At 47.1% G+C, this 21300-nt stretch overlaps 1 protein-coding gene across 2 annotated transcripts; it reads right to left on the bottom strand.

Moving 5' to 3' along the window:
* Positions 1 to 1672: 1672 nt before the first annotated feature.
* TEKT3 (tektin 3) lies at positions 1673 to 18496 on the bottom strand. 2 transcript variants are annotated; one of them, XM_075846733.1, is made up of 8 exons: positions 18349 to 18496; positions 11943 to 12550; positions 7851 to 7934; positions 6908 to 6978; positions 5679 to 5822; positions 4666 to 4888; positions 2848 to 3002; positions 1673 to 2050 (listed from the first exon to the last, which is right to left on the bottom strand). In XM_075846733.1, the coding sequence occupies exons 2-8, from the start codon at positions 12519 to 12521 to the stop codon at positions 1834 to 1836; spliced, it is 1473 nt and encodes a 490-aa protein (XP_075702848.1). In that variant the 5' UTR covers positions 12522 to 12550; positions 18349 to 18496; the 3' UTR covers positions 1673 to 1833. The 2 variants fall into 2 exon arrangements, with proteins under 2 accessions (XP_075702848.1, XP_075702847.1); XM_075846732.1 differs by lacking the exon at positions 18349 to 18496 and adding an exon at positions 18017 to 18127.
* Positions 18497 to 21300: the final 2804 nt, after the last annotated feature.

Here is a 21300-nt window from a genome sequence, read left to right on the forward strand (position 1 = left end):
GTGGAGTCACTGTGTACATACATTACATTACTTATCCTGTACTGATCCTGAGTTACATCCTGTATTATACTCCAGAGCTGCACTCACTATTCTGCTGGTGGAGTCACTGTGTACATACATTACATTACTTATCCTGTACTGATCCTGAGTTACATCCTGTATTATACTCCAGAGCTGCACTCACTATTCTGCTGGTGGAGTCACTGTGTACATACATTACATTACTTATCCTGTACTGATCCGGAGTTACATCCTGTATTATACTCCAGAGCTGTACTCACTATTTTGCTGGTGGAGTCACTGTGTACTTATATTACATTACTTATTGTGTACTAATCCGGAGTTACATCCTGTATTATACTCCAGAGCTGCACTCACTATTCTGCTGGTGGAGTCACTGTGTACATACATTACTTATCCCGTACTGATCTTGAGTTACATCCTGTATTATACTCCAGAGCTGCACTGCACTCACTATTCTGCTAGTGGAGTCACTGTGTACATACATTACTTATCCCGTACTGATCCTGAGTTACATCCTGTATTATACTCCAGAGCTGCACTCACTATTCTGCTGGTGGAGTCACTGTGTACATACATTATATTACTTATCCTGTACGGACCATGAGTTACATCCTGTATTATACTCCAGAGCTGCACTCACTATTCTGCTGGTGGAGTCACTGTGTACATACATTACATTACTTATCCTGTACTGATCCTGAGTTACATCCTGTATTATACTCCAGAGCTGCACTCACTGTTCTGCTGGTGGAGTCACTGTGTACATACATTATATTACTTATCCTGTACTGATCCTGAGTTACATCCTGTATTACACTCCAGAGCTGCACTCACTATTCTGCTGGTGGAGTAACTGTGTACATACATTATATTACTTATCCTGTACTGATCCTGAGTTACATCCTGTATTACACTCCAGAGCTGCACTCACTATTCTGCTGGTGGAGTCACTGTGTACATACATTACTTATCCTGTACTGATCCTGAGTTATATCCTGTATTATACTCCAGAACTGCACTCCCCATTCTGCCAGTGGAGTGACTGTGTACATACATTACATTACTCATTTTGTGCTAATCCTGTGGGGTTACCGCCTGTATTGTACTCCAGAGCTGCACTCACAATTCTGCTGGTTGTTAAAGGAAACAGCTTGTTCACAGACATTGCATAATATAGTATTTTTTCCTAGACTCCCGTTGACAAATCGGCCTAGTTATGCAGTGACAAAATCGTTGCTCTGAAATAGACGTGTTATTTAAAAGTCTTGGAAAGTGGTTGTTATGCCAATGGGAGATTTGGTAGTGATCATATTGGTGGTCATCCTGTCTACTCAGAAGCAGCTGAATACAATGTGGCCGCTGGGGCAATGGGTAAGTTTATAGTTTTTACATATGCAGTACGTGTCCTATGTCTACACTCCTGGACAATAGGGTTGATTTAAAATCCCCCCATATATGTGTGAGCCCCAATGGGGACAGTAAAAAGAGGACCTCTGTACAGCGCTGCGTAATATGTTGGCGCTATATAAGCAACTGAAATAAATATGTGTCTGTTCTTGAGACATGATCCAGACCCCATTGGAGACATGGAATATATTGGCGCTATATAATCTATAGGAAAAAACTATATCGGGCGCCGAACCCTATGTAAAACAATAGACATTTTATTTACCTCTACAACAACCATATTACGTGGTTTCACATGTAACAAACCACACGCTGTTAAACCAACACACACCAAGCGAGCGACAATCGTCACCAACGTATATTCCGATTTTCTTCTCTCCCGTAGTTGACCTGGATCCCCATCTATGTATAGCCGACCAGTCGGGGGGTGCTGGGGAAGCTCTTCCTCATGCCCATACATTTCTCCTGGTCGATGAACAGGGAGTTGGCCTTGATGGACAGGTCATGCTCGAGGTTGGCCTTGGTGTGGACCAGCATCTGTAAGGTGTCCTCGGCTTCTCGGAGACGTTGTTGTAAGACTTGAATGGTGTCGTCAATTTCATGGACCTCTTGGATAAGACTGAGGATAAAGAAGAGGAAGACTTTGGATGGGTACAGGCAGCGGCGTAGCTATAGGGGGGCCGAGGTTGCAATTGCACTGGACCCGGATGTTGATGAGACCCAAAAACCCAAATAAGAGGACAGCCGTATTATATATATGGCCCGTCAGAGTTGTCTGGCCTGGTACGCTGGCATCTAGCATCTACAGCCATCAGACTCTCTATTTCGGGGTACTGTAAAGGGGACAATGTTTGGGGGCACTATAAGAAGGAAATGTGGCAGTCATTGTTGTGGTGGAGATGGGGTACGGTGGCTACCACTATATGGGGTGTGGCTAAAAACAAAATAAGTGCTTCAGTCGGTGGATCTAAAAAAACGGAGGAGAGAAGGGCCACTGTGACTCTAAAAGTCTCTTTGGTAATGTGGGTTGTCGGTGACCAACTATGCAATTGCAAAATACATTGTTGTTTCTGTTTGCTTTCAGTGAATGAAAAAAATTGTTCTTTATATTTAGAGCTGCGTTAACAATTATGCAGGCTTCAGAGCTGAAATCTCCCAACAATTCCAGCTTATTCAGTGTCTGCACAGAAACCTGCTTTGGTGATTTGCATTTTACCACCTGATGTAGAAAACACTAAACTGCGGCCCTGCATTATAAGAGCTCAGATAAGCTGTTAAGGGTGTTTTTTTTCCACATGCTTGTTTCCAATAAAAAGCAGAATTGTGAATGCAGCTCTGCAGTATAATACAGACTGTTAATGAAATGTATTTACAAAATGGAGTTTCCTTCTTAGAGAAAATATATCCGTATTTTACCGTATTTGGGCGATATCCCGGCATAGTTCCACATTGGGACGCCTGGTGCGTTCATCAAGACGTGTCTGAGCTACTTTCAAGGGAGCCATTTTTTCCTTGATTGCCTTTTTGATGGCTTCGATGATCATTTCGGTCTGGAAGATTTCTTGGAGTGTCTGCAAAAGGTTAGCGGGAAGGTGTGTGGTCCACAGAAATACAAAACATTATATGGCGGACGACTCGCATAAGAACACATAGATACGGATAGGAGGAGTCTGGTTATCTCCGCACAGACTATCAGATGCCAGATTAAAAGATGTTCCAAATTCTACTCTACCCATGAAAACTGGATCATGGAAATATCAAACATAACAATTCCTGGCAAAGCTGGGTGACATTCAATGGGCCGGCCATCATAGCCCCTAAAGGTTTGTCATCCAGCTTTCCAGCAACTCTGCCTGATTATGTAATATTACAGGATCGGGGGATGTAGACAGATTTGCCTTTCAGGATTAAAGAAATGTTGGATCAACCCTTGTAGGAGCAGTAATGACGGCCATATTGTCACCCAGCTTTTCCATGTTCGGATAAAATAAATGTAGACGTTAGCGCTCTTATGTTGGCCTCCATATACGGGGTTATAATACGTTTGCTCTGGATGGACGAGTGCACCGGGAGTGCGGAGGATCCTTCCCTGACTGGAGCTCGGAGAGGCGTGTAACACAATTAACATGGCCGTGGTGTAATCCGGGGAGCCTGAAGTGTTGAGAAACCCTTGGAATGACTCTTGGCACGCACGCAAATTCCGTCCAAAGGTTCTGAGAATGTGATTCTCCTCGGTCATAGGCTGGGCCTCGCTAATAGCTCAGCCCTTACGAATTCAGGAAAGAAAAAAATGGCATAGCATTTATTAAAGGGGTCCTACACTAACGGAGCACGGGTTTATTTAAAGGGATTGTCCACATTGGATAAGTCCTTGTGACTAACTGGATATACAGAGGAAGGGGGTGAGGCAAAGAATAGGTGGGCAGGTGTAGAGGGGGGTTTATAGGGCAGGTAGTAGGGGCAGTGCAGGTACGGCTTATCGGTAGGATGGCTTGTCAATGGGGGGAAACAGGCTATGGGGGCAAGCTGGGTGCGGGCGTGCTCCGGCTTAGCAGTGGGGTGTTTTGCGATTGGTCGGGCTGCCCAACTGTATGATATTGTTAGGGCTTATTCAGACGAACGTAAATGTAGTCCATGTGGTGGCCGTTTATTTAATGGCCCTCACATGGCTGCATGTATTTCTATGGGGCCCGTGTGAAGGGCCCGTGAAAAATAGGCCATGTCCTATTTCTGCCCGTTTTCATGGATCCCTGAATAGACTTAAGTCTGTGAGGGCTCTGTGAAAACGGGTCCCACACGTATGCGACTCGGACATGAAAAACTGCCATTTTTCACGTCCGAGTTTACACTCGTTCGTCTGAATAAGCCCTTAAAGACAGCGGCTGACGCTACAAATTTTTGCCATGTTTGATTGTTTGAGTTTATGTAGTTGGGTTTCGAAAAGGGTTTAACATGTGGGCACCTTATCGTTGTAGCAGAGCTGAAGTTGTAGTTGGCCTGTTTTCATGCAGTTCTGTGGAAAACCACTGATCCCCATGGATGAGTCGCCGGTCCTGCTCTATTTTTCTATGGGCAAACTACCTCTCTCCACAGCACAATGGGGGGGGGGCACTACCCTACAAGGGATAGGAGGGGTGATGAGCAAGCGCTGGCCCTCCTGTCCTAGGATTGGAACATGTGGGCGCAGGAACAAGCTTCAGAAGGGGGTAATATTTCTTGAACTTCAGATAATACCTTCGCTAGGTGGCTCTGGAGCTTGTTCTTGGCATCAGCCGTATCAGAGAGTCTGTTGGTAAATGAGACGTTCACAAGGTTGAACTGGTTCCACATCTCATTGGAGGTAGCGTTGAGTAGACCCTCTACATCTTCTCTGAGCTTGGCAGACGCCACTCGTTCACTCTGAGATCTCAAGATGTTGTCATCGCTGAACTTGGCCCATGTGTCAGGAACCGAGATACTGAAGGACAAAAATGAGGAGTTAGCGGTCTGGGAAAACAAATACATTTTTGCGTCTAGGGTGACAGGATGATTGGTTACGGCCATTGGAAATCTATTTTATGTCATTGGACCTGTTCCAAAATTTTTCTTGGTAATTTTCACATCAGTCGGACCTCGGCTACAATAATTGATTCCACTTTAGGAACCCCACCCAATAACAGAGCACATTCTCCCATAACTTAGAGTAACCCCTGTTTTTCTCCTCCGTTCATTTATACAGTTGCTGGTAAAATTTTGCTGGTTTCCCTTGGAAACAGACCACGGTTTAGCTCCTCCTCGTTGTCAGACATGTGACTTAACAGCTTATCCCACAATGCACTGCTCTCTGGTCAGAAGAAACCAGTAGATTTCTATGTTTAGCTTCGCCCGGGGCCTCGCTCTAATACTCTAGCACTGAATTTGTAATGGTAGAAGATGAATACTCCCTCCCGATATTGAATTTTCAGTTCTGGGTGGAGTTCGTCTCTCGTTCAATCTGTTTTCTTGATTGGCTATGGCAGCATTGGAGCTGCATGCTTCATCTACTCCCTACGGCCTACCTAGCCTAGTAATAAATCCTTCTCGTCCCTCCGACGTAGTTATGACTTAGTATTGTGCGCTAGTTATGCCCGATTAAAGTGAAATGTTAAAAATTCAAAATCACTGGTTCCGATATCTTGGCTGGGAAGCGGCGGGTGATGGTTCTGCCATTTTAGCCTAAGACCGTCCATGGCCTAACTGAATATAGAACTGCAGGTAGAGTAACATACGTTGCGTCAATGCGTTCCACTCCCCTATAGTAACCGATGCCGTCCGAGGTATTTCTAAGGCTCTGACATTTGTCATCGATGCGGTGTGCCGCCTGTTTGTCGCTGATGTCCCTTTCCAGCTCGTGCTGAGCTGCCCTGTTAGAACTGGAGACAAATCAAGACAAATATTAGAAGAGACTTTTCCCCCTTTAAATAAATAAAAAATCTTAAGGCGCCCTGTTCTGCAGTGGCGTAACTTGAAGGTGCTCGGCCCTATAGCACATTTTTGAATGCATTATTAACACCAACCCTACTCCTTAAAGGGATTTTCCTATAATCATTATCACCTATCCACAGGACAGGTGATAATTATCTGATCAATGGCTATACGACCGCTGGGACCCCCACCGATCACGAGAACGGGCTTGCCTTACCGTTCCTGGGAGCCCCATAAAAATGGAACTGTGGCCGAGCATGTGCACTACAGCTCCATTCCTATGGGGTTTCCAGGAACGGCATAGTAAGCCCATTCTGATGATCGGTGGGGTCCCAGCGGTCGGACCCCCACTCATCTATTCGTGAGTTTTTTTTATAGGGAAGGGTGTAGGTCACTGCCCGACCCATCTGGAGGCGGCTTATCACCCAATAAAACATAGGACATCCAACATGGCCGATCTTTCTTTCCCCCAACATCTGTCACCCGGCGATAGTCAGGAGACCCCATACACATCAGATCGTCGGATAGCTCCGGTGAAATCGTTGGATTTGGCCAACTTTCATCTAGTGTGTATAGGCAACTATAGTCTTGCCAAATCCTGCTCATTCTCCCCTCTCAGGTCACTGAAAATTCCATCTGGGTCTGAAAATCTGAGATAGACTGGTTCTAAGGACTCGCAGCATGACAACCAGATTGAAAAGAATGTAGTTGTTAGGCAGAGTATCCCTGGTAACGAGACTGTCAAATATAACTCATCTTTTCAGGGGAAAATCTATGGAGGGAGTCTAACCTGTGCTGGAACTCCCCTTTAACTAGGCTCTTAGAAGCTGCCTGGGATGTATATATAATACGCATGTCCTAATATATGAATTGTGTATTATTCAGAAAAAAACGGAGAAGTTGTCAGCATTATGTAATGTGTGGGGCGCTTTATGGGGTATCCTCCGAGAATGGACACCCCCATTTAAACACATCTAGCATGTACCATCAAGGTTTGAGAAACCAAAGACACAACGGTTACAAGATGTCTTACGCCAGTTGTGCTGCCGTCTTGTCTAGATGTCTTCTCATTCTCTCCTGGCAGGACTTGATACAGTCAACTTCCTATACAAAGCACATAAGACGTATTGTTAGAAAAGGACAAGAAGGCAAGAAGAAGTCGATCTCGAGGAGAACTTGTATCCAAGTCACAGGCACCAGCAGTGATACCTAAGCCGCAAGAACTGTAGAATTGTCCCGTTTCCATTATTAGGCATGGGTCAAGCTTTCTTGTCAGGTAATAATGTGCCAAGGCTCCTTACTGAGATGACCTGCCTGTAAAGGATCCCATACACATTAGATGATAGTCCGATGAACCTGCTGATTTGTATGGCGGTGTACCGGCTCTCCTCTCACTTCATATATCAGTGGAAAGAGGGATCGACCATGTTGGATTTCAACATGCCCGATCCTATTTTCTCGCAGGAGATAAGCCGGGGGCAGACCCCACTCTCCAATGAGATACACACAAGCTAAGCTGACAATGCTTGTTAATGGCAGATTCGGGAAGAAAAGCTGTCGGCTGAACGAGCAATCTCAAGTGTATAGCCACCTTGAGTCTTAAGGCTGAACAAGGAAACAAAAGGTTGCACCTCTAAGTTTGGGGGTTGATGTATTTGGGACACTTACCAGTCAGTACTTGAAATAGTCATGGGAATCTAAAATATGTCAGTAAATTATAGTGAAACTTGGTGACCCTGGTTTTGGTGCCTAGTATGCATAAAAACTTGAGATACCTCAGATATTCTAGACTCTATCTCCACTTTCGACTTGAGCTACAAGGCAACATCAGCAGCACATCAGGCCACAATGTTGGCACATCCCTACCCATGCAGCATGACTCTACCTGTGGCTTTACATTATGCACAATGGAGCTGTACCTGCTGAACGTGCCAGGTCAACCTTAACATTTGGTACCATCAGCTAGATGGTCTTACCTGCAGCAGTTGTTTCTCCACATCATCGTGTACAAGGTCTATGGACATTCTCTTCTCCCGGTTGTACAAGCATTCCTGGGCCACCTGCCACCAAGCACAACGCAATTATATTAAAAAATATCCAACCCTAACCGATCAGCCTGTTTACGACCTCATACATATCCAGACACGGGTGGTGGAGGTCATCTTCTGATTGCATTGACCATTGTGCAAAGGGTCATTTATGGGCCCATAGATGCTGCAATATTGGGACGTGTTCTACGTGGGCATCAATATTGCAGCATCTAACGCCACTTTACAGCAGGAGAAAGCTCTTTAAAGGGGAGCTGCCACCAGAATAGACCCCTGAAGTCCTGGGCAGGAGCCCAAAAAGTAGACGGTGTAAAAAAAATTGCCTGACGTGGGAGTCCTTGGCCACCGTATGTAGCAATATGGCAATTAACAGATGCAGAAATATATAGTATAGAGGGAGTGTTTTTTAGTTATGGGATCCTTGTTGAATCACTTGAAAGCTCTCGGTCTGGTAGAAGGGACTAATTACAGGTTTTTATATCTGCCACTAATGGAAAGGATTTGGCTCGGAGGAATGTACACAGGCTCACGTGCACCGTTTAGCAATCTGTGTCCGCCATTCACAGCCCCCGTCTGTCACAGTGTGGCATAATCTCATCTCCCCTGGGTTGTTACATGTTACACTGTACACAATAATAATTCCTCCGGGTCATACTGTTACAGTGTTTGTAGCAACCACCGACTGAGCTGATACATCTATTGTTACCCGGCCAGCCTGGGTGTGTTACAGAGCAGCCTGGTTACTCTTTACAAACTGTTCCAGCCTGGGGATGTTACATGAGATAGATCATCTGGTTACTACTATAATGTATATGTGCTGGAGAAATGTCTGTGATTGCTTGATGATGTCACAATGAGTGCAGTGAGGTCACACAGTCTACGTAGTAGTTCCGTCTATGCTTTATGATGATGTCACAGAGTGAGTGCAGTGAGGTCACACAGTCTATGTAGCAGTTCCGTCTGTGACTGGATGATGTCACAGAGTAAGTGCAGTGAGATCACACAATTTATGTAGCAGATGAGTCTGTGATTAGGTGATGATGTCACAGAGTAAGTCCAGTGAGGTCATACATTCTATGTAGTAGTTCAGTGATTATTGGGTGATGTCACAGAGTAAGTGCAGTGAGGTCACACAATCTATGTAGCAGGTGAGTCTTTGATTAGATGATGTCACAGGGTGAGTGCAGTGAAGTCACAGTCTTCATTGTACAGTCTGTGATTGGATGATGATGTCACAGGGTGAGTGCAGTGAAGTCACAGTCTTCATTGTACAGTCTGATTGGATGATGATGTCACAGTGTGAGTGCAGTGAGGTCACACAGTCTATGTAGTAGTTCAGTCTTTGGTTGGATGATGATGTCACAGAGTAAGTGCAGTGAGGTCACACAGTCTATGTAGCAGGTTAGTCTGTGATTAGATGATGTCACAGGGTAAGTGCAGTGATGTCACACAGTCTGTAGTACAGTCTGTGGTTGGATGATGTCACAGAGTGAGTGCAGTAAGGTCACACAGTCTATGTAATAGTTCACTCTGTGATTGGATGATTATGTCACAGAGTGAGTGCAGTGAGGTCACACAGTCTATGTAGAATGTCAGTGTGACTGGATGATTATGTCACTGGTCAGTGTAGTGAGGTCATATAGTCTATCTACCAGGTGAGTCTGTGATTGAATGATGATGATGATGTCACAGGCTAAGTGCATTGAGGTCACATAGCCCTTTTAGAAGGTCAACCTGTGATTGAATGTAGTGTTCCCTCTAAATATGACCATACTTTTTAGATAGCTATCGATCAAACTATTATTTGGCCAACAGGTTTTCCTCCCAAATTCCCCATACACATGCACGCTTGGCATGGCCGAGAGTGCATGTGTGTCCAATAGGGAGGAGAGAAACCTGCGGCCAGACCCCACCGGCAGTGGCTTATCTACTATCGAATAAAAGGACCGGTTATTTTGAAATTCAACATGCCTGACCCTTCTCTCCCCCGACATCTGCCATTGCGGGAGAGTCAGGATGTATGTCGGGTTTCGCCAACATACATCTAATCTGTGTGGCCAGGTTAAGCTGTGCACTCTGGAAAGGTCAGTCTGTGTTTTGATAGTGATGTCACAGAGTTAGTGCAGTGAGGTCATAGTCTATGTTGACAGGTCAGTCTGTGATTGGATGATAATATCATGCAGTGAGGTCACAGTGGGTGTAGCGGGTCAGTCTGTGATTGGCGGCAATGTCACAGAGCGAGTGCAGTGAGGTCACACAGTATATGTTAAGGGTCATGATATACATAATTGGATGATGATGATGTCACAGGGTGAGGTCACTTAATCTTTGCTGAAGGTTAGTCAATAATTAAATGGTTATGTCACAGAGTGATGCAGTGAGGTAACAGTCTATATAGCAGGTCAGTCTGTGGATGGTGATGCTACTGAGTCAGTCCAGTGATGTCACACAGAATATGTTATTAGTAGGTCAGTCTGTCATTGGATTGTGATGTCACAGAATGAGTGCAATGAGGTTTAGCCGTCTATGTAACCAAGTTAGTCTGTGATTGGATGGTGATGTCATAGAGTGAGGGCAGTGAGGTCACATATGTAGTCTGTGTAGAAGTTTCTTCTGCATTTATTGATATAGTGGCAAGCGTATACTGACAATGTAGAAGGTTGTTTTGTGATTAGATATAGTGCGGGCACAAAGTCTATTAGAAGCCTCGAAGCCCCTTGCCTCGTGTACAAGGTATAATTGTCAAGCATTGTCTGGGTAATCACCATCCAAAAACCTGCCTTTTTTATGGAGGACCTCCATAATTTGAGTATCTTTAAATATAACTACCCTTCCAAGAACTGCCCCGTGGCATCGCTAAAGAAATATAACAATATCATTCTGTCGGGAAAAGTAAAATTATCACAAAAATTATGTCAGTCGTTATTTTGAGAAACTCTCGGGGTCTCGGGAGACACTATGTTGAGGAATGGTTAAGGTCTGGCTAGACAAGACTTTTTAGGACCTACTCAAGATCATTTTGTCAATTAGTATGTCATTGAATCTTCTTCGCATTGCCTGTTCCTCTGGCAACAAGTCAGGGATTAGAGTTGTGTCAACAATTGTATCTGAATGGTTTATTTATCTTGGTTTTCCAAAAAGACTAATTAGATCCTCCTAATCTCAGGTGGAGGATTATATTTGTCGATGGATTAGATGACAACCTTCTAAAAGACCCAGACATAACAATCGAATATACAATATCACAGTAAGCAGAGTCAACCTTGTGCACTTAGACACCACTTGATCATCATCATTGTTCAGTTGTGAAGTTGGTTGGACAATGATTCCTATACCCTTCCGAGGGCCAAGGTTGAATTAAAGGGTAAACAGAAGGAAAAGTTAAATTGAGAAGCTGAAACATTTTACAAGGTTCTACAATTAACTCGAATTACTTTTCAAGAAGACCGAACCTAGATCCCACCCAAAACAGACACGAGTCCATCTAACTGTCCCATCAATATTAGGTTGTCGATATGGACAATGTAATGTCTATGGTCATCTTGGCAGACTATACATATTCGAGGGGTTTCCACACCACAGACTTTGATCAGTGTCTGATTGGTGGGGGACTTTCTTTTAAGAAAGTCTGAAAGCCTTCGAGAGAGTGGTCGAATGCCTATGGTCTTTATAATCATGGAAGGCTTCCTTGGCCTACACTGATTGTTTTTACACCTACAATATTACTACAGATCTTCTTCCACGTGATTTAGCACCTTTAGTAATCTGCATGGGTCTGATCATGGTCTGTCCGAGCCAACATTGGAATAAAGTGGAGATACATAGGGACCACTTTATTCCCATGGCCCAATGTCTTACTGGGGGTGGTCAACGGGAAATCAAATTTGTGAAGAACCCCTTTAAATTCAATCTGAGATCTTCAAAAAGACTACTTTTTGTTTCTTCAATGGTGTTGACACAAAATCTCCTCATCTCACCTCTCAAATTTTGATTACATTTGTATCAAAGACTGGTGGTTACCTGTAGAGGACCTTCTGTTTCTGCCAGTGCCCTTTCCAGTCGTCTCTTGACCTCAGCGAGTGCGTTTGTTTCTCCGATCATCTGGTCAATTTCGTGATTGATCTCGGATTTCCAGAAAGTGATGTCATTAACTCGTTCCCCCAAGTCCTTACTGGTGTCAGTCTGGATTTTTCTGGTCTTCTGGTCTTTCTCTTGGATAAGTCGGCTGGTGTCTACACGTAACCTCTCTGCACTACGCCTGGAAGACTCAGATTCCCTATAATTGTTAAGGTTGGACTTGTGCCAGTCATCAGGGGTGTACCTAGTAAAAAGTGCGGTTCTGTTGGCAGGGTACGAAAGGATCTGTGCTGGGTTAAGACCAGGGGCACTCTTGGAGAGAGGGGCCAGAGTTGGTGTAGTAGATGCCACTTTGTAGTATGTACTTGGTCTCCATGGCAGAGTCAGGCTATGGCTTAAACTGTAGTGAGGAAACCGGTTCTTGTAGCTTGATACCATCGTGGATATGGCTGGGCGAAAATTGGTTGGTGTAGGTCTTGGACGGCCATATGTCGACGTCAGCGTAGTGCCTAGAAGTTCCATGGTAGCAGGAGGACAATCAATATTGTCGTCTACGAAAGAAATAACAAACAAAATTACAGGAGGGCAACCCTTAATTTCACCAGAAATGTCGGTGCCACACGAAAAATAACAACGCTATCAAAAATTGGCAGTAACTTTATACACCTAATGATCTTAAATACTTCAACAAGATCTGTGACCAGTTGGTAAATGCCCCTTGGTCTGTGCTCTGTGCCATTAGCATAAGTGGGCATAACTGGGAACCTGTGCCATCCCCAGGCATTGTTGGCTATTGGAGACCTGTATCTCACAAGGACCTGAGGTCCATAGCATAGGTGGGCCTAGCAGTGCCCCAAGCATTTATGGTGTTGGCTGGAGGCTTATACCATCCACCACATAGGGGGTCTTTTTACTCTTAGACATAGAAGGGGCCTACCACAGGGTCTGTCACACTTTTTTGCTGTCACAGATCCCAATAAGTGGAGATATTGCCCTTAGCAGCCAATCCGAGGACTACGTTATTTTTCTGACCATGTTGAGAAAAATGAGAAAATTTGATTGGATTTTGATTAGTTGCCATGGGATCCAGTCTTTATACATGATGACCAATGATTTCTCAGCTGCAGTAGATCCTGTACAGTCAGCGATATCAGGAATTACCCGCTTATTAATTATATGCTACCCTATGACAATAACGGATCACATTTCAGCTCTGCCTCCTGTGGATTCGTTGGCCACCCCTGGGGATCAATGTTCTACCAGACATCAGCTCAGATACTTCACACTTTCATCTTGTGTAAACATTTCAGTCCCGGCTTTTACAACTGGGGCAGATTGTAGTATAATAGAAGATCATTACATAGAGCGGGCCATCATTATCACAGGGATCCAGGTGGCCCTTTGGCTAGCACGGTCTGCTTGGACTTGGAGCACACGAACTGGATCATAACTTGCACTGGATCATAATTTGCACTGGATCATAATTTGCACTAGATCATAACTTGCACTGGACTATAACACGCACTGCACTGTAATCGGCACAGCACTAACACGCACTGGACTGTGACACGCACTGGACTGTGACACGCACTGGACTGTGACACGCACTGGACTGTGACACGCACTGGACTGTGACACGCACTGGACTGTGACACGCACTGGACTGTGACACGCACTGGACTGTAACACGCACTGGACTATAACACGCACTGGACTATAACACGCACTGGACTGTAATCTGCACAGCGCTATAAGACGCACTGGACAATAACACGCACTGGACTATAACACGCACTGGACTATGACACGCACTGGACTATGACACGCACTGGACTATGACACGCACTGGACTATGACACGCACTGGACTATGACACGCACTGGACTATGACACGCACTGGACTATGACACGCACTGGACTATGACACGCACTGGACTATGACACGCACTGGACTATGACACGAACTGGACTATGACACGAACTGGACTGTAACACGAACTGGACTGTAACACGAACTGGACTGTAACACGAACTGGACTGTAACACGCACTGGACTGTAACACGCACTGGACTGTAACACGCACTGGACTGTAACACGCACTGGACTGTAACACGCACTGGACTGTAACACGCACTGGACTGTAACACGCACTGGACTATAACACGCACTGGACTATAACACGCACTGGACTGTAATCGGCACAGCGCTATAACCTGCACTGGACTATAACACGCACTGGACTATGACACGCACTGGACTATGACACGAACTGGACTATGACACGCACTGGACTATAACACGCACTGGACTATAACACGCACTGGACTATGACACGCACTGGACTATGACACGCACTGGACTATGACACGCACTGGACTATGACACGCACTGGACTATGACACGCACTGGACTGTAATCGGCACAGCGCTATAACCTGCACTGGACTATAATCGGCACAGCGCTATAACCTGCACTGGACTATAACACGCACTGGACTATGACACGCACTGGACTATGACACGCACTGGACTATGACACGCACTGGACTATGACACGCACTGGACTATGACACGCACTGGACTGTAATCGGCACAGCGCTATAACCTGCATTGGACTGTGACACGCACTGGACTGTGACACGCACTGGACTGTGACACGCACCGGACTGTGACACGCACCGGACTGTGACACGCACCGGACTGTGACACGCACCGGACTGTGACACGCACCGGACTGTGACACGCACCGGACTGTGACACGCACCGGACTATGACACGCACTGGACTGTAATCGGCACAGCGCTATAACCTGCACTGGACTATAACACGCACTGGACTATGACACGCACTGGACTATGACACGCACTGGACTATGACACGCACTGGACTATGACACGCACTGGACTATGACACGCACTGGACTATGACACGCACTGCACTGTAATCGGCACAGCGCTATAACCTGCATTGGACTATGACACGCACTGGACTGTGACACGCACCGGACTGTGACACGCACCGGACTGTGACACGCACCGGACTGTGACACGCACCGGACTGTGACACGCACCGGACTGTGACACGCACCGGACTGTGACACGCACCGGACTGTGACACGCACTGGACTGTAATCGGCACAGCGCTATAACACGCACTGGACTATAACACGCACTGGACTATAACACGCACTGGACTATAACACGCACTGGACTGTAATCGGCACAGCGCTATAACCTGCACTGGACTATAACACGCACTGGACTATAACACGCACTGGACTATGACACGCACTGGACTATGACACGCACTGGACTATGACACGCACTGGACTATGACACGCACTGGACTATAACACGCACTGGACTATAACACGAACTGGACTATGACACGCACTGGACTATAAACACGCACTGGACTATAATCGGCACAGCGCTATAACCTGCATTGGACTATGACACGCACTGGACTGTGACACGCACCGGACTGTGACACGCACCGGACTGTGACACGCACCGGACTGTGACACGCACCGGACTGTGACACGCACCGGACTGTGACACGCACCGGACTATAACACGCACCGGACTATAACACGCACCGGACTATAACACGCACCGGACTATAACACGCACCGGACTATAACACGCACTGGACTGTAATCGGCACAGCGCTATAACACGCACTGGACTATAACACGCACTGGACTATAACACGCACTGGACTGTAATCGGCACAGCGCTATAACACGCACTGGACTATAACACGCACTGGACTGACACGCACTGGACTATGACACGCACTGGACTATGACACGCACTGGACTATGACACGCACTGGACTATGACACGCACTGGACTATGACACGCACTGGACTATGACACGCACTGGACTGTAACACGAACTGGACTATGACACGCACTGGACTATGACACGCACTGGACTATAACACGCACTGGACTGTAATCGGCACAGCGCTATAACACGCACTGGACTATAACACGCACTGGACTGTAATCGGCACAGCGCTATAACCTGCACTGGACTATAACACGCACTGGACTATAACACGCACTGGACTATGACACGCACTGGACTATGACACGCACTGGACTATGACACGCACTGGACTATGACACGCACTGGACTATGACACGCACTGGACTATGACACGCACTGGACTATGACACGCACTGGACTATGACACGCACTGGACTATAACACTCACTGGACTATAACACGCACTGGACTGTAATCGGCACAGCGCTATAACCTGCATTGGACTATGACACGCACCGGACTGTGACACGCACCGGACTGTGACACGCACCGGACTGTGACACGCACCGGACTGTGACACGCACCGGACTGTGACACGCACCGGACTATGACACGTACCGGACTATGACACGCACCGGACTATGACACGCACCGGACTATAACACGCACCGGACTATAACACGCACCGGACTATGACACGCACTGGACTATGACACGCACCGGACAATAACACGCACCGGACTATGACACGCACCGGACTATGACACGCACCGGACTGTGACACGCACCGGACTGTGACACGCACCGGACTGTAACACGCACTGGACTATGACACGCACTGGACTATAACACGCACTGGACTGTAATCGGCACAGCGCTATAACACGCACTGGACTATGACACGCACTGGACTATAACACGCACTGGACTGTAATCGGCACAGCGCTATAACACGCACTGGACTATGACACGCACTGGACTATGACACGCACTGGACTATGACACGCACTGGACTATGACACGCACTGGACTATGACACGCACTGGACTATGACACGCACTGGACTGTAACACGAACTGGACTGTAACACGAACTGGACTATGACACGCACTGGACTATAACACGTACTGGACTATAACACGCACTGGACTGTAATCGGCACAGCGCTATAACACGCACTGGACTATAACACGCACTGGACTGTAATCGGCACAGCGCTATAACACGCACTGGACTATAACACGCACTGGACTGTAATCGGCACAGCGCTATAACCTGCACTGGACTATAACACGCACTGGACTATGACACGCACTGGACTATGACACGCACTGGACTATGACACGAACTGGACTATGACACGCACTGGACTGTAATCGGCACAGCGCTATAACCTGCACTGGACTATAACACGCACTGGAATATAACACGCACTGGACTATGACACGCACTGGACTATAACACGCACTGGACTATGACACGCACTGGACTATGACACGCACTGGACTATGACACGAACTGGACTATGACACGCACTGGACTGTAATCGGCACAGCGCTATAACCTGCACTGGACTATAACACGCACTGGAATATAACACGCACTGGACTATGACACGCACTGGACTATAACACGCACTGGACTATGACACGCACTGGACTATGACACGCACTGGACTGTAATCGGCACAGCGCTATAACCTGCATTGGACTATGACACGCACCGGACTGTGACACGCACCGGACTGTGACACGCACCGGACTGTGACACGCACCGGACTGTGACACGCACCGGACTATGACACGCACCGGACTATGACACGCACCGGAGTATGACACGCACCGGAGTATGACACGCACCGGACTATGACACGCACCGGACTATGACACGCACCGGACTATGACACGCACCGGACTATGACACGCACCGGACTATGACACGCACCGGACTATGACACGCACCGGACTATGACACGCACCGGACTATGACACGCACCGGACTATGACACGCACCGGACTATGACACGCACCGGACTATGACACGCACCGGACTATAACACGCACTGGACTATGACACGCACTGGACTATGACACGCACCGGACTATGACACGCACCGGACTATGACACGCGCTGGACTATGACACGCGCTGGACTATAACCTGCACTGAAGTTTAAATGGGAAAAAAAATAGAATTTTCACCGCCAGTCATTTTTTTGCCTGAGAAAATTGAGCAAATTACAAAAATGTCTCCTGTTGTGATGTAGACGCATCCGACCGTATTATGTCCTTCAGAAGTATTCTACGCCACGTCACATGATGGGCGCCGCGGCAAACTCATTATCCACCACGTGAACCTACAACATAGCCACAACATGGCAGACGTATCATTATACAGTTGTAAATCAGCTGCTGTGAAACTCCAACTCCCAGCTTTCCCTGACAGCCTGTCTGTTACTAGGGCATGTTGGGAGTTGTAGTTTTGCACAGTTGGAGCATTGAAGACCCTTGCTGTAGATTATAACCTGTGTGTATATATATAACGAGTCCACAGATGACAGGGGCAGCACTCACCTGCAGGAAGGTAGACAGTCAGTCAGTGGCTGCTCCTCCCGCTGACACCACATCTAAGCATCCCTGCCCGGCCGGCTCCAGTACTGACATATGCTCTGTATGACGGACATGTCGGGCAACCACTCAACAGGCGAGAACACCAGGCAGGGGCGGGATCATAGTGACAAATAGCCAATGGCGGAAGCAAGGCGGGGACAAGATGGGCTGCAAGGGAGCGGTTACCATGGACGCACAGTGCCTAGTAACCAGAGTTAGTGATCATAGCGAGGACTGCTGGGGGCTGAAGAGACAAGACTGGGCAGGAATAGAGGGGCCACAGCCCAGGGCCCTGTATTATATGAGATAGATAGATAGATAGATAGATAGATAGATAGATAGATAGATAGATAGATAGATAGATAGATAGATAGATAGATAGATAGATAGATAGATAGATAGATAGGTAGATAGGTAGATAGATAGATAGATAGATAGATAGATAGATAGATAGATAGATAGATAGATAGATAGATAGATAGATAGATAGATATGAGATAGATAGATAGATAGATAGATAGATAGATAGATAGATAGATAGATAGATAGATAGATAGATAGATAGATAGATAACCTCCGCTGATACTGTGCTCTCTACAGCGACAAGAAGAAGTTGGTTATGAACCTATTTTAGAGAGTTGTTCAGGATAAGAGAAACATGGCGGCCATTACTGCATTAACCACATCACACCTGACATTCACTTGCTTGGAGTTGAGCTGCAATACCAGACACGACCCATGGACAGTTGTGGCGCTGTTAATAGAATAAAGCAGCCATGTTTCTCTTATCCTGAACTACTCCTTAAAGGGGTTGTCCAGTATATGAAACCTGTTTTCATACACCCTATTAGGGAATTCTATGTTAATAGAGGGGGTCCTATGTTCAGGATCCTCATCTCTAGGCAAAAATGGAGAGTGGTTAGAAAGTGCGTCTCTCACTCTGGAGGTCCTGTCCTTTCCTGCATTACACAGACTACCCATTGATATAAATCGGCACTTTGTAATGCTTAATCTCCCCTGTGGTGGCGCTGCAGGGAAATGAAACACTTCCAGGTTTCCCTACAGATTAAAGCTGATCACTGGGGGGCACTTTGTGATCGCCTTATTATCAAGGGACCCTTCTAAGTGTCCTACCACACGGCCCGACGTGGCCGTGTAAATTAGCGCTGTCTCGTTGATCAACGCTCATTTGCTCCTTTCGGACCAATGATTGCTTAGACTCTACTCAGTGGCGTAACTACCACTATAGCAGACGTAGCGGCTGCTACGGGGCCCGCAGCATGAGGGGGCCCGTGCCACGATCCCCCCCCCCCATGGCCGGAGGCTCAACTAGCGATAAGGAGAACGGGGGACCGAAAGTCCCCCGAAGTTCTCCATGACTAACCTCTGACTTCCAGGGTCTGTGTCGGCAGCTCCATAGAAATTACTTGCGCACCGGTCAACTTTCATTTTTATTGAGCTGCGCAGACGCCGGAAGTCAGAGGTTAGTCATGGAGAACTTCGGGGGACTTTCGGTCCCCCGTTCTCCTTATCGCTGCCAGCGATCACACATGTATCCCCTGTCCTGTGGATAGTTGATGCATGTCTTTTGTAGGACAAACTATAGGCCGTTTTTTTTGTTTTGTTCGGGCTATATGGCGTTATATACAGGGGGGCGTCTGTATTGTGTTATCTACAGGGGTGTCTGTATGGCGTTATCTACAGGGGGGTCTGTATGGCGTTATCTACAGGGGGGCGTCTGTATTGTGTTATCTACAGGGGTGTCTGTATGGCGTTATCTACAGGGGGGTCTGTATGGCATTATCTACAGGGGGGCTGTATGGCGTTATCTACAGGGGGGGCTGTATGGCGTTATCTACAGGGGGGCGTCTGTATTGTGTTATCTACAGGGGTGTCTGTATGGCGTTATCTACAGGGGGGTCTGTATGGCGTTATCTACAGGGGGGCTGTATGGCGTTATCTACAGGGGGCTGTATGGCGTTATCTACAGGGGGCTGTATGGCGTTATCTACAGGGGGGTCTGTATGGCGTTATCTACAGGGGGGTCTGTATGGCGTTATCTACAGAGGGCTGTATGGCGTTATCTACAGGGGTGTCTGTATGGCGTTATCTACAGGGGGGTCTGTATGGTGTTATCTACAGGGGTGTCTGTATGGCGTTATCTACAGGGGGGCCTGTATGGCGTTATCTACAGGGGGATCTGTATGGCGTTATCTACAGGGGGGATCTGTATGGCATTATCTACAGGGGGCTGTATGGCGTTCTCTACAGGAGGGGCTGTATGGCGTTATCTACAGAGGGGGCTGTATGGCGTTCTCTACAGGGGGGGCTGTATGGCATTATCTACAGGGGGGGCTGTATGGCGTTATCTACAGGGGGGTCTGTATGGCGTTATCTACAGAGGGGGCTGTATGGCGTTATCTACAGGGGGGCTGTATGGCGTTATCTACAGGGGGGGCTGTATGGCGTTATCTACAGGGGGGTCTGTATGGCGTTATCTACAGGGGTGTCTGTATGGCGTTATCTACAGGGGGGGCTGTATGGCGTTATCTACAGGGGTGTCTGTATGGCGTTATCTACAGGGGGGCCTGTATGGCGTTATCTACAGGGGGATCTGTATGGCGTTATCTACAGGGGGGATCTGTATGGCATTATCTACAGGGGGCTGTATGGCGTTCTCTACAGGAGGGGCTGTATGGCGTTATCTACAGAGGGGGCTGTATGGCGTTCTCTACAGGGGGGGCTGTATGGCATTATCTACAGGGGGGGCTGTATGGCGTTATCTACAGGGGGGTCTGTATGGCGTTATCTACAGAGGGGGCTGTATGGCGTTATCTACAGGGGGGCTGTATGGCGTTATCTACAGGGGGGGCTGTATGGCGTTATCTACAGGGGGGTCTGTATGGCGTTATCTAC

Source organism: Rhinoderma darwinii, chromosome 13 (genome assembly GCF_050947455.1).
Source record: "Rhinoderma darwinii isolate aRhiDar2 chromosome 13, aRhiDar2.hap1, whole genome shotgun sequence".
Taxonomy (NCBI): Eukaryota; Metazoa; Chordata; class Amphibia; order Anura; family Rhinodermatidae; genus Rhinoderma; species Rhinoderma darwinii.

What these genes read in the sequence shown, in the direction of transcription:
- TEKT3 (XM_075846732.1), bottom strand. Translation starts at nt 18,047, where the DNA reads ATGCGTCTACATCACAACAGGAGACATTTTT. An exon ending in AAACAGAAGGTCCTCTACAG is followed by an intron (nt 7,935 to 11,942) that starts GTAACCACCAGT and finishes GCTTGGTGGCAG; the next exon opens with GTGGCCCAGGAATGCTTGTA. An exon ending in CGGGATATCGCCCAAATACG is followed by an intron (nt 2,051 to 2,847) that starts GTAAAATACGGA and finishes CTTTATCCTCAG; the next exon opens with TCTTATCCAAGAGGTCCATG.